The sequence below is a fragment of the Gossypium hirsutum genome, chromosome D13 (assembly GCF_007990345.1).
Source record: "Gossypium hirsutum isolate 1008001.06 chromosome D13, Gossypium_hirsutum_v2.1, whole genome shotgun sequence".
NCBI lineage: Eukaryota > Viridiplantae > Streptophyta > Magnoliopsida > Malvales > Malvaceae > Gossypium > Gossypium hirsutum.
Window position 1 is genome coordinate 36,415,087 of NC_053449.1, and position 13,885 is coordinate 36,428,971.

General features: G+C 32.6%; 1 protein-coding gene and 1 pseudogene across 1 annotated transcript; both read left to right on the forward strand.

The window, feature by feature from the left end:
• Positions 1 to 396: 396 nt before the first annotated feature.
• Positions 397 to 1,838, forward strand: LOC107919184 (serine/threonine-protein kinase WNK1-like; annotated as a pseudogene).
• Positions 1,839 to 3,112: 1,274 nt separating this feature from the next.
• On the forward strand, positions 3,113 to 5,003 carry LOC107918537 (40S ribosomal protein S24-1). Its single transcript, XM_016848116.2, has 5 exons — positions 3,113 to 3,352; positions 3,641 to 3,682; positions 3,786 to 3,956; positions 4,474 to 4,560; positions 4,650 to 5,003. Exons 1-5 carry the CDS (start codon positions 3,281 to 3,283, stop codon positions 4,680 to 4,682), a joined length of 405 nt encoding a protein of 134 aa, XP_016703605.1. The 5' UTR covers positions 3,113 to 3,280; the 3' UTR covers positions 4,683 to 5,003.
• Positions 5,004 to 13,885: the final 8,882 nt, after the last annotated feature.

Genomic DNA, 13,885 nt, shown 5'->3' on the forward strand with positions numbered 1-13,885 from the left:
GACATTGCGACATGACATCCATAAAGTCGCGACGAGCACTCAATAGTTTAGAACTTTACGTTTTGATCCTTAAACAATCTTGGATTACTTAGGGAGTTTTCATAAGCTTGAAAAAGTATATAAATCATATTTTAATTGTATTATGAGCTCAATAACTTGAGTAAAAAAAATGTTTAATTGATATGAAAATATTGTAGGTGCTCTGGCAACAAATGTGACATGCTGCTACCTTGATCAACGATCGGGTGAGGTAAAGGGTGAATAATTGATCATCTCTGATCTCTCTATCTCTTTCTGAAAAGCTATGCAAAATTAGATATTGTTATTTCATGTCAAAGAAAATATACACTGTTTTTCCTTTTTAACATCTTTGGAGAATGAATTATCTTTTACATCATGAAACAGATTGTTCTGAGTTTGATGAAGTTGATCCAGCTGGAAGATATGGCAGAGTAGAACTCCTCCTTTCTTTTATTTATTTATTAGTTTGATTCTTTGATCTTACTTTTTTTGTTCTTTTTTGTTTCAGTAGAATGAAATCCTTGGAAAAGGAGCTTCAAAGATAGTGTATGAATGAGAATCATGATAACTCCAATCTAATACTTTTTTTGCTCATTTATTTTTAATACCCAGATTTTTTTCTTCTTGTTTTAATGTGTGGTTGGTTCGATGAATATGAGGGGATTGAAGTTGCTTGCAATTAAGTAAAACTCCATGATATTTTACAAACCCCTGAAGATTTCGAAAGATTTTACTGTGAAAGTCATCTTCTTAAGACATTGAAACACAACATTTTGAGGCTTCATACTTCCTTGGTAGAAAATCGAATGCTTTCTATAAGGTTAAAGATCCAGAAGTCTGACAATTTGGGGAGGAATGTTTGGCAACTATGTCTTTGAGGTTGTTTGCAAGAGAGTTGTTGAATGATTCTTTTCTCCAGATTGATGATTTAAGATCACTGGAGTATAGGAGAGAACTTGATGAATTGGGGCCTCTCATTCGACAACCATATCCGGAACTTCATTTCAGTAGTACTTCTTATCATAACAGTTATGAGACCCTGAATGAATGGGGGTATCATCTTGCTGAAACCGAGCTTTTCAAGCATCAGGAGGATGAACATGCTGTGGATCTTGACATAAGCATTAAGGGGAAGACGAGATATGATGGTGGTATCTGTTTGAGACTCTGGATCGCTGATAAAGATGGTTAGGAACTTCCTCAACATTTTTTTTTCAATGTGGAAACCCGAATCTGACTAGTATTTGCTCTTTCTGTCAACTTGCAGGTCGTATTCAAAATACATAGTTCCCATTCGACATTGAAATTGATACCGCATGGAGTGTTGCTACCGCAATGGTTGCTAAATTGGATATCATTGATCAAGATGTGACTAAAATAGTGGATATGATCGATGGGGAATTACCTGCTTAGTACTGGATTGGAGGACAGGGCAAGGAGTCAAGGAAACACCCCGGTTTGTGAACTTCTGTCACGATTGTGCTACCAACCGTACATCTACAAGTTCCCTCTTCGATTTCTTAACGCAAAATGCAGGCATCAAAGGTTTGCAACTTCTTCAGTGTTGTAGAAACGAATGTGCTTCAATGTATGGCCGATTCGAAGAGATTAATTTTCTGGTTTAGGAATTTGAGAATTATATGACTGATGGAGCACCAAATGAATCAACCAAATCGGTGCATCACCATGAGATAAGGGACAAGTAGGGGAGCTGCAAGCATAGTCCAATTTGCGCACGATAGAGCCATTTGGACGAAGAGTACGAAAAATCAGATAAGCCGTTCTCAGTAATGCAAGAAGTTCAATCTTGTGTTTGACAGGTTCTCAGTCTTCTCTGCTGTTCATTCATAATATCGTGATTCTTGGACAGTTTTGGTACAAACTCCAACACTACCTGGTATCAACAAATAGGATTCATATCATATTCTTCAAGCATTTCGACTCCGGTTTCCATGACTGTAAGAATAGAAGCTACTCCGATCCGGATACTCAAAACTCTGTCAATGAATAACACCCCTCCCAGAGTCCCAGTTGATGCTGTTGGTATATATAAAATGTGCAAGAGTGTTTGAACAATGAAAATCCACCCTTTTTGATAAAACAGTATATGTTTCACCTTTTCCCTCTCCTAATCCTATTTTGGAGCAAATCATTCAATCTCTAACAAACAGATGACAACATACAACCAGTTGATAATCGATCTGTAAAGGAAGATCCTAAGCATTATTTTATGTTGGAAAATCAAACAATGAAAACCCATTTTGCACCATAAATCTTTCTTTCCTTTTCTCCAAATGATTCGTGTATGTACTCTATATGGAAATATTTAAAAAAAATTTCCCTAACTTTTTCGTGTATTTGAAAGATTCCTTCATGCATATTTACCAAAAAAAAAAATTAAGAGTTTGGATAACATTACCCTTTTTAATTGTAAATCTCTACTAAAAAATCATTAAAAAAATGAAATACCGAAGAAAATACTTTTACACAAATTTAAGACTCGGTGATCGGTAAGAGCGAGACCAGTTCAGTTAGGTTGGGTTGTTTGAACTTTTTTGATTTGATTTAGTTTTCGGTTTTTTATATTTATTTTTTATTTTTAGATTTATTTTAACAAAATAAGCTCTAGTCGTAAATATTTCTAAAAACATAAATTTTCATGCAAGTAAAAAAAGTTATTAACTTCTATAAAATATTTTTTTGAAATAATTTTCGGATTAATTTTTAATTTCTCTATTTTTCATCCTTAACTCTACTGATTGGTGTATGCATCATGATAAGTTCTAATTCTAAATTTACCTTAAAAAGATTATATACTGTCACAATTTCAGAACGGATCAATTCAAAATTAATCGATAGTTGAAGATTGATTTTCCATCCGTAATTATAATTCATTGAACGTATTATTCCAAAGAAGAAAAAGTTTAAACACCACCATAATTATTAATTACAAAACAAAATCTTGATTATCCAATTTTGATGAAATTTCAATACCCGAATTCTGGCATAGCCCAACAAAACTAGAAAGTTGGGTCAGGCCTAAAACAATCAAATTCTAAAATTGTTAGCCCAATCCAAGTGTCATTACTCATAGAAAGTTCGCTTAGCCCCAAAAAGAAGCAAAACCCTAATTATCAGTGGTATAAATTCTCGCCATTTCCGTTGTCTTGCTTGAGTTGCTGCTGTCGTCTTTTGAAAGCCTTCAGAGCATTTACCATTGACCTGTGCCGGAAAGGAAATAAGAAGATTTTGCTTGACCATGGCTGACAAGGCAGTGACTATTAGGACCAGGAAGTTCATGACCAACAGGCTTCTTTCCAGGAAGCAATTTGTGAGTGCCCTTTTCTTTTCTCTCGTTAGCCAAGTTTAGTTCAATGTTCAATGTTCAATGTTCAATTTATAGATCTGATTAAATAAGGGACTTACAGGATATAGTTGCTAAATTTGCGATTTTATTGCATTGCTGATAAGATGCTTAATTTAGAACATTGTTTGAATTTTTATTTGAATACAATACACCTCTTTGCTTAAAAAATGCGATTATAGTAAAATATGTTCTTTGCTTAAAAATATTTGTTTGAGTTTATTGTTAACATGACTTTTCCCCCCCTTTTTTTAGATCATTGACGTTCTACATCCTGGAAGACCCAATGTTTCCAAGGTAAATCTTTAATGTTTTTCAATAATATCAGAATCTTATCTTAACTGGTCGTGTACCATGGATTGTATTAACTGCTTTTTGACTGTTGATTTATTGTCTTTAGGCGGAGTTGAAGGAAAAGCTCTCTAGAATGTATGAGGTGAAGGACCCCAATTCAATCTTTGTGTTCAAGTTTAGGACTCATTTTGGAGGTGGAAAATCTACTGGATTTGGTTTGATTTATGATTCTGTTGAGAACGCCAAGAAGTACGAGCCCAAGTACAGGCTGATCAGGGTAATTGTTGATGGCTCTATTCTATATTTTCTCTGGATTTGTTAGTTGTATGAGCTGCATTTGCTTTAACATGTTGAATTCTATTTCTCTTATGGACTTTATCTGCAGAATTCTCTTTTCACACTTTAAGCATTGCTCAATTCTATGTTATACTCCCTCTCTTTGTTTTTGTTGAAGTACTTGTATCTGACCCATGTTTGGACTTAGAAAAGATTAAAACATATTCGTACCTAACACTCTTAGCTAAGTCCAAGTAACATAGACTATAGTGCATGGAGTCAACCTAGCACTTAAAGTGTTGTATTTGGAACTAGAGTTTGGTGCTCTAATTTGTGCTTGAGGACTGCCTGCTAATGAAGAAAGCTTGAGCCAGTTTTCATTATTGACTCTGAAGGCCTTTTCCCAATTTCATACCTTTTGTATTCCTAGTGGTTGTTCTGAGTTGTACTATATCGGTGTCTCTTTGAAAAGGTCCCTATGTAATGTAAGAAACTAATTATTTATGCTGCTGTTTCAGAATGGACTCGATACCAAGGTAGAGAAATCGAGGAAACAAATGAAGGAAAGGAAGAACAGGGCTAAGAAGATCCGTGGAGTAAAGAAGGTAAGATTGATCGACATTTTTACTTACCTTACTTGAACTGCTGTCATTTTGTAAACGTCTGACTAACTGTTTTTGCTTGTTTCAAATAGACCAAGGCCAGTGAAGCAGCAAAGAAGAAGTGAGAGCTAAAAGGCAAAACTCGTGCTTATCACAGAGCCAATGCTTTTCAACATTGTTTTTTAGGGTTCTTGAATCTTTTGTTTTGGAAACCAGATTTTTGGTGTTGTTATCTGATGTTTAGTTATATTATTACGATCTGATTTTTCTTATTTTGAGAATTCTTTCATGGCAGATTTTGAAATATCCCATGTTTTGCCATTGATATTGTCAGGCAGTACTTGCTCTATCATCCTACCAAATCTTGAATCCAAAAAAAAAAAAGGTAGTTGATGCAAGAAAATCTTAAATGCACTTTATGAATAGATATGCAACACTTTTTTGGATGTCCTTCCATGAATAGATTTACTAATTTGTCCGAATGAATATGTTGAACGACTTTTTTCATGTGTAAAGATTTTTAAAGGTAAAATTCATGTGTAATTATTATATATATTTCCGGATATGTTAGGTTAATAGTTTTCGTTTGAGATCATCTTTTATGTGGTTTCGATAAAAGTATAATAAATTAATTGAGATTTTGATTCATTTAAAATGTTTAGTTATATGCCAATGTCTATTTGGAGAACAGTTAAATCTTGCTTATTAGGGTACAACAAATCAAATTGTGTGTTGTTTGTATGATACTTTATTTTAGATATGCTCTTTTAGGATCAAGACTCTTTATCCTTTTCACAAAGGACGAAAGTGTTTTACTCGTATCTAATTTTATACCATCATCGGGTTTTGGATTTTTTACCAAAATAATGTGAGAAAAAATAATTATTTATCAAAATGGGGAGGCAAAAAATTATTTAGGAAAATAGATATTTTGTTATAGTCCCTTGCTGGTGTCTTTTAACACATAGGCAGCACTATCTAACTTTTTCTTAATCATTATGTCATGGTTAATTTTTTTTAAAAATCATTTTTAGTACCATTACTGTATTCTGTATGTATTTTTTTTAAAAAATACCTGAAAAATATGGATATGTCGATTTAAAAAAAATTATTGATGCCCCCGACACTGGCGAGAATATAAATTTTTTTTGACTGGAAATGGAAAAATTAAACTGAAGTTAGAAGAATAGCCTTAGCAAAAGAAGAGTAAAAACTTCGTATTCACCAGCAAAGCAGTTTACTTTTAACTTTTATAAGAAAAGAAAAAAGGAAAACTAAAAAGCTTTGGGTCTTTACTTTTTGATGTCGTTCCTATGGTTTTCTTTTCTAAAATTCAAATGTTGAGAAAATTAAATATCCTCAAATGTTTTTCTAAATTTCAAATGTTGAGAAAGATGAAACCTTTTTAAAGATACAAAGAAGAAATATTGATAACAATATAAAATAATATAGTTACTTTTAAAACTTTTAAATTAAAAGTTGTTTCTTTTTTTATTTGATCAAAAAATTAAAAATAGTTTCGGTTTTTTAAGAGACGAGGAATCAATTAATTTGAAGCTGCCTTGGGAATAAAGGAAAAGAAAACTGAAAAAATTAACTCTCCAATCAAATGCTTAGCTCTTTTTTTTTTTTTTAGTTTTATTTATTTATTCCCAGGCAAATTCAAATTAATTCCCTCCTCATCTATTAGGAAACCGAAACTACTTTTAATATTTTGATCAAATAAAAAAAAAACAATTTTTTCAGTTATTTTTTTCCGTTTATTCCTAATGCAACTTCAAATTAATTGGCTCCTCATCTCTGGGAACCAAAACTACTTTGAATTTTTTAATTACAGAAAAAGAAACCATTTTTTCAACTTTTTTTTCCCTGTTTGTTTCTAAGGCAACTTCAAATTAATTAGCTTCTCATCTCTAACTACTTCTAATTTTTGGATTAAAGAAAAAAGAAACAACTTTTAATTTAAAAGTTTTAAAAGCAACTGTACTATTTTATATTTTTATCAACCTTTCTTCTTTATATCTTTGAAAACATTTCATCTTTCTCAGCATTTAAGGATATTTAGTTTTCTCAACATTTAAAATTTTCGACAACAAAAAGTGAAGACCCAAAGCTTTTAGTTTTAGGTTGAAGGAAACTGTTTTGTTGGTGGATTTTGAGTTTTTACTTTTCTTCTTTTTCTAAGGCTATTTTTTTTAACTTTTTATTTTTTATTTTTTTCGTTTCCAGTAAAAAAAATTCTCACCGGTGCCACCTGACATGCCGGCGGCACCTATATTTTTTTGTACTTTGTATATCCGTATTTTTTTGAGTATTTTTTTAAAAAATACATATCGGTGTGAAAGGAAGGAAACTTAATGTTTCAAGATTTTGTGTTATCAATTCTTACATGCATGTTAAGATTTGATAGATTGATGATCTGATGTGTACAATTATCTTTCTTTTAGCTTAAGAAGTTGACGAGAGTCCAAACATAAAGACAAAGGATCTGCTTTGTAGACTTGTGTTAGAATTTCTGGTGAGTTCCTTCTTACTTCCATGTGTTGTAAAATACTTTGTTATATAATTCGTGTAAGGTAAATAACCCACCTATGTAAAGTATGAATGGTGATGTGTGGTTAATGATCATTCAGTGTCATCAGTTTGAGTTCAGTATGTTTGTGATATGAAGTGAGCACCATCCTTCATGCCTAAGCCATTACCATCTACTTTTGATATGAGAAATATAATTTGATCTGTGGTGATAGAGAAGAGGAGATATGTTTGTGTAGCCTCTGGTAGGGTAACTATTTTGCAAATCGGATTGACAGATCACGATAAAACATGCCAATTTGAATGAAAACAATATGAGGAGTTAAAGGGGATGTAAACTCAAAATTATATAGGGTTTTTCCATATATTTTTACCACCTTTTTACTTAATAAATATGTTAATCTTGAGTAATTATTATTAAAATAAGTGAAATTTACTTAATCAGTAATATTGGGCATGAATTTATAAAGTATATGGAATAGTGCTTAATTACATGATTTTTGTACATATTTTATATTATTTCATGTTAATTTATTAATATTTGATTTTTCACTATGCAGGAGGACCATTGAAGATATGATTAATGTGAATGAAATGTGGCCATGCATAAATTAATTCATATGGACAGCAAGACCATGCAACTTGGGTCATGAGGTTGATAATTTGACCTAGTAAAAGAGGTGCTAAAAGATGAACATATCTGTTACATTATTGGATTGAGAAACCATCCAACAAGGAGGAACTAAAACTCGGTTTCGGCACAAGTAGATGACAGCCTAAAAGCAAGCTTTGGGGTATTTAATTGAAGGTTTTTACAATTGGAAAATAATCAGAAATCAACCCAACTACTTCACTGTTGAAACCGTCCACCCTATGACTATAAATAGCCTTGGTTTGAATTCAAAATGAGGAGACTTAGTCATCCCCTTCTCCTTGAAATGTGACTGGCCATGTGTGATAGAAAAAGAAGGGTTTTGGAAATCTATTTTTAGCTAACTCTACCCATTACCTTTACCTATAAATACCATGCACCAAACCCTTAATCCCTCATTCCTCAACACTCATTTCTCTTCTCTCATTAGCATTTTCTCTATATTCCATTCCCCTTTTCCTTCCCTTGCATAGCCTCCCATCTCTTTTCCATCCTTTACCCGCAAAAGCTTTGTCAAAAGCATCTTTTGGCCGGCCACCTTAGGAACTCCTTAGCAAAAGAAGCATCGAGTAGAACGGATGAGTGCATTAGTCAGAATAGATCTGAAAGACTGCTGAACTGAATCAGCCAGGATAGATCCGAAAGGCTACTGAACTGAATAGAATAGAGTTTGCTATTTCCTATTGTTATTTATTTTAATCATGTTTGCTTTGAGTTTATTGTTTTTGACATCAATGATGATATTTTAAATCCTATTTGCTAGAATGAGTATGTTAAATCAATAAGATCTATTTTATTTATGTTTAACATGTTTAGGCCTCAGTCAGTCATGTTTTCAATTAATATCATGATGCATTTCATTCATATGTGATTGGGTGTACTCAGATTAGCTGAACGATCCTAGCCAAACGACCACTAGTAGACACATAATTGAAAAGTGCAATGCTCAATTTAGATTCTTAAACCCAACTAAGTTGAGGTTTGTAATATCTTTAGTTAGCTCTATTATCTTGCATGGTTTTTGCGTTTATATGATTAAACTGTTGCAAACGTAAATGTCATTGTGACTTCGCATAAATGCTAAGAATCCCTTAGTCTAATATGATCAGAAAAATACATATTTCACTAAGTAAAAGATCTGAAATGACTTAATTTGGTTTTGAAACTCATGAAAGATCGAGTTTCCATGGAAGTATTTTCGAACATTGTTAAGCATGATAAAGTAAATTGAATTGATTAATATAATTATCCTAGCCCATTTAATGTTGATTGTTTTTGTTGCTAAAGCCATTCATGCATACATTTAGGTAAATTGCATCTAGATTAGAATTGCATACGGATCAATATTTGCATCTAATTAATTTACTTAGTTTAATGATCACCATCAAAATCATTGAGTTTTTACATCAAATTGTGAATTTATAATTTTACAAATAATTGATTAACATACACAGTCCTGTGGAGATGGTAACTCATTTTTACGTACTTATTACTTGAACGACTGTGTACACTTGCACAAACTACGTTACAAGGGAGTATGCATGTGAACGAGATTGTTTGATATGCTTCTGATTCTGAATTCTAGATACGTGGCTGGCATGAAGATGGGTTGTTTGAGTTGTGTTAGGTTAGCATACAGTATACACCAATGTGTTAAGTAAGTTGGCGTACTATGTCTGTCTGTGTTCTGTATACGCCATTGGGGTACTATGACTATTATGTGTAAGTCCATCTGAAAAGTTCAGTTGTATTGCAAGTAAAGATATGTATAATGTCTTTTTGGAACTCATTAAGTTCGTATGAACTTACTCTGTATCTTTTCCTTCTCAGGCTTTCTGATTGAAGGGAGACTGTTTATTGGAAGGGCTACGCTAGAATGCTGCTATTGTGAGCTGACTGTTTTGTTCTGTATCATGCATGACGCTTGGGGACGACGTATAATTGTATTTTTAAAATATCTGATACGATATTAGGGTGGAGGAAGCAGAAGAAGGATCAAATTCAAGTTGTTTGACTCAAGAAGGAAAGATTTGGATGTGACCTGAAAGGAAGAAACCAAATAAATTTAGAAAATAGCAAATGAAATAACAAAAATAAGAAATTATTTTAAAATAAAGGATAAATATTTAAAATAATAACTAAATTGCGAAAAGATAGATTAAAGCAAAGTGAAAGATGGAGCGAGAAACAGATGGATATGATGGATAGAAGGATAAATGTTCAATTAAACCATTTGAGATATAAATCCAAATAAACTCAACTAATGACTCTAATCAACCCTCCAAGAAATAATCCTTGGAAAATTGAATGGTGAAGAATGAATTCTCATGACTCCTTGAAAAAAATCTAGAAGAAAACTACTAAAAACTCACAAGATAGAAATCTTGCACAAGAAACAAACTCTCAGAGTTGAAAACTTTATTAATGAAAACAATTGTCTCCTTAATGAACAATGAAGAAACTTTTATATAGGCTAGCTAAGTACATCCAAATAAAAATCTAAAGTATACTAAAATTCTAATTAATCTAAACAAGAAATAGTTTTAAACAAAAATTTCTTGTTAACATAAAACTCCTAAATAACTTAAAATACTTAATACTTATAGAAAATTCGTAATAAAAAATAATAAAATAATAAGAGATAAATAATACAATATTGGGCTCATGTATAAAAAGAATTAAGCCTAGGACTCGAACCCAATATGAAACGCCTAATCTTGTGGGATTGATTAGGGTCTTTGAAAAATATTCTCCACATGGGCTTGTCATCATAGATTGCGAGTTTAGGCTCACAAACAAATTAATCCCTTCTAATTCATCCTCGCTCTGAAATCCATCGTCTTGAAGCTTCAACTCTTTTTTTCGAATTTTTTTTGTGATAAAGTCTTGAACGAAGGAGTTGAGTTTTGAATTTAGTTGCTTGGATTTGGATCTCGTGGTTGGGCCTTGAGGGAAACTAATCCCATCTCTATTATGGCCTTTGAATTGGACTGAGCTGCTTGTATCATAATCTGTATAAAGAAATATCATTTTGATAAGACACTATTTTTATAAGAACCTTATCAAATTTCAATATCTGGATTTGAGTCATCATATTCTATTTAATGAAGTTTACTTATTTAAAGCTTCTACGCAAGATGATATGAACTGCTAATGATGTCATTTAAACCTTTGTAATGTATTAACCCTGACATGTTTTATATTTACAACTTTGTAAAATATTATAAAGCTTCTGCCAAATAATTGAAAGTTAGTCCGATTTTAAGTGTGACACATCATACTTGGATCTAATTATTGGGCCAGGTTTGGCATGTTACATCGCCCTTGAGTAGGATGAAGGGCAAGGGTTTATTGGTTGAAGATTCAAGCTCAAAGATAGATGGGAAGTCAATTTCTAAAGGAGTTATTGTTAATCGAAATAAGATTTTGTTACGGTAGCAAGAGGAAGCGGCTCTACTAGTTGAAGTGGAAACATGTGAACTCTTGGAAAGGAGTTGGGCTTAGTAGATTTAGGTGAAGAAAACATGGTGCTGAGCAAGCTATTTGAATTTTTTTTTTTGAAAAAGCATTGAGGCTTGAGATGTGGTCAGGTCTATTCAAAGCTTATCTAGGGGATTCGTTTATTATGTTTGACTATGGATTTGAAGTGTGCTTTTTAATGATTCTTCGATGAAGTTTTATCTTGATGATGTGTTAAAGTTGCAACATATTTTTGGACAATGTTGATTTGGTTGATCATGAAATCCATCTCATTTAAGTTGACTGTTGAGGATTGTTAAGGGTGTTGTTTTAACAGAGAGTTAACAGAAGATACATAAACTAAAAAGGATGATAAAAATTCATTAACCAAGCAATGCTTATATATACGACTTAAGCTAACAAACTCTAACAAATTCAACTTCCAACTCCTACTAACAAGCTAACAATCTCCCTAGAGACTAGGACTTTGACTAAGACTATCTTAATGACAGAAAAAGACTTTGCAGCCCTTAAGACACTAACATTCTCCTCTTGACTCAAGTGTTGTAGGCACCAAGTTTGTTCCTAAGAAACTCAAATCGACTAACATGGAAAGACTTAGTAAAAGTATATGCCATTTGGTCCTTAGATTTGCACTAAACTGGCTTCACTTTACTTGTCTTCTGCACTTCCCTTAGCACATAATACTTGTGTAATGCCCTAAATCTGGCCCGATTCACTGCATCTAGATTTCAGGTGTTACCACATAAAACTTAACCGTTTAAAAAAGTTAGTTCACAATTTCTTACTTCTTTAAAACATTTCCTGTGGCATTCCAATTGAAATGCTTAATATATAAGGGCAAAAAAAGCCATACAATAGTTTATCATGTGAATTTAGATACAAATCTTTAGAAAAATAAGTTTAACAAAACAGACTAAAAAGGGTGTATTCCTAGACCATGCCAAAATTTCCACTGTATGTATAATAGCCCACTTCGCCACCATCTTGGTGAACTCCTAGCATTGTCCCTCTAGGTGTAGACTTTCCTCAAATACCTGAAATGAAATAACAAACCTTGTGAGTAAAAGAGTACTTGGTGAGCTCTATAACCATACTTTTGAATGATACTTTGCAAATCTTTTATGAAATTCTATGAGTCATTATTACTTTGCATCATTTACTTTAATTGATACGATTACAATTTTATCACTCTTATATATGCTAGTCATCAAACCCTTGCTATGCTTAATCTTTCATATTTAGTAAACTAAGGAAATCCCTTCCATTGTTTCATAAAATTTTCATCCCATATTACTTTATTCACAGAACTTTCCTTCAGAAAACCCTTCCAACTATCCATGTCTTAACCCATATTCCTATTCCAAATAATTGTTCATTGACATTTATCGCAGGTAGATACTCATACATGTTGGCAAGTACTTACGCAGAAATAATACCATCAACAACTGATCGATTCATACCTTGGTTTAATACCACACAAACCCATACTGATGTTGTGCTACATAGATCCTTCAGATAAATTTCACATCACTCTATTTCAAGACCCCAGATACTTAGGATAACCAAAAATTAGATTACATATGAATTCAATAGAAATCATTATACAACTAGATATGGTAGATTCCAAGTAAATCTAATTCAACATTACATAACACAAACAAACTCACATTGACTATTTCCTAGGTCACACATAGTTACGAACATGTTCATATTCAACATTAGTAGATTATCATGGCGGATACCCTTATTAACATACATATACACATTTCCTTTTAAGAAATCCTCTTTAAGGCTTATTCAATTATATCATGGATCTTATTCAACCCCTGACCTTGGACATATCATAACCTTCTCTCATCAGTAATTATTACAGAACTATCAAAATTTATTCAGAGCTTACCATAAGGGTGGATAAGCACAGTGTACCAGAAAGTCTTGGTAGAACATGCCACAAGGGTCACACAAAACTCACCATACGGGCCATTATATAGAGTACATCATCAAGGCATTCCTTTCAGAGTCAGCCACGAAGGCATTCCTTTCGTATATTGTTACAAAGGCATTCCTTTCCTAGCATGTTTACGATATGCATTTGTCTAGACTCACATTTTGTGAGGTTTGCCCGTCATCGTCCTAGGACACGTAGAGAACCCTTTTAGGTAATCGTCACTTATAATTCCGTTTTAGAGGGTACCATACTTTTAATGTGACCAGTCTAGGCTAACCTTTAAAACAACAATAAATTACCAATTCAGGCTAAATCTGTGCCATATGTATCTTCGAGTCTTCAACAAATACTGGAGCTCAATTTTTAACCAGAATCCCATCATGCACTAAAACAAACTAGCATAATCATCTTAGGTTACCAACGAACAATCAACATAACACCCATCTCACATCATACATTTCGGACATACTGTTACAACTATACTTCAATGTTCTAATACTAAAACAACAATTGATGTATACCTGAACTTATTAGATTCATTTTTAGAAAAAAATATTATACTCAACAAAGATTCATTCATTCATAGGTATAATTCATCATCACAATTACCATGCACTCAAGCTCATCTAACCTTTCATCAAACTACAAGTCTAATTTATACCCATTTCTTGATTCAACCTTACCTGCATACGCATCATTCTACTTTTCATTCA

Excerpts from the sequence above, each read along its gene's own strand:
- LOC107918537 (XM_016848116.2), top strand. The coding sequence starts at position 3,281 with ATGGCTGACAAGGCAGTGACTATTAGGACCAGGAAGTTCATGACCAAC. Across the intron at positions 3,353-3,640 it reads TTCTTTCCAGGAAGCAATTT|ATCATTGACGTTCTACATCC; the intron begins GTGAGTGCCCTT and ends CCCTTTTTTTAG. Across the intron at positions 3,683-3,785 it reads GAAGACCCAATGTTTCCAAG|GCGGAGTTGAAGGAAAAGCT; the intron begins GTAAATCTTTAA and ends TATTGTCTTTAG.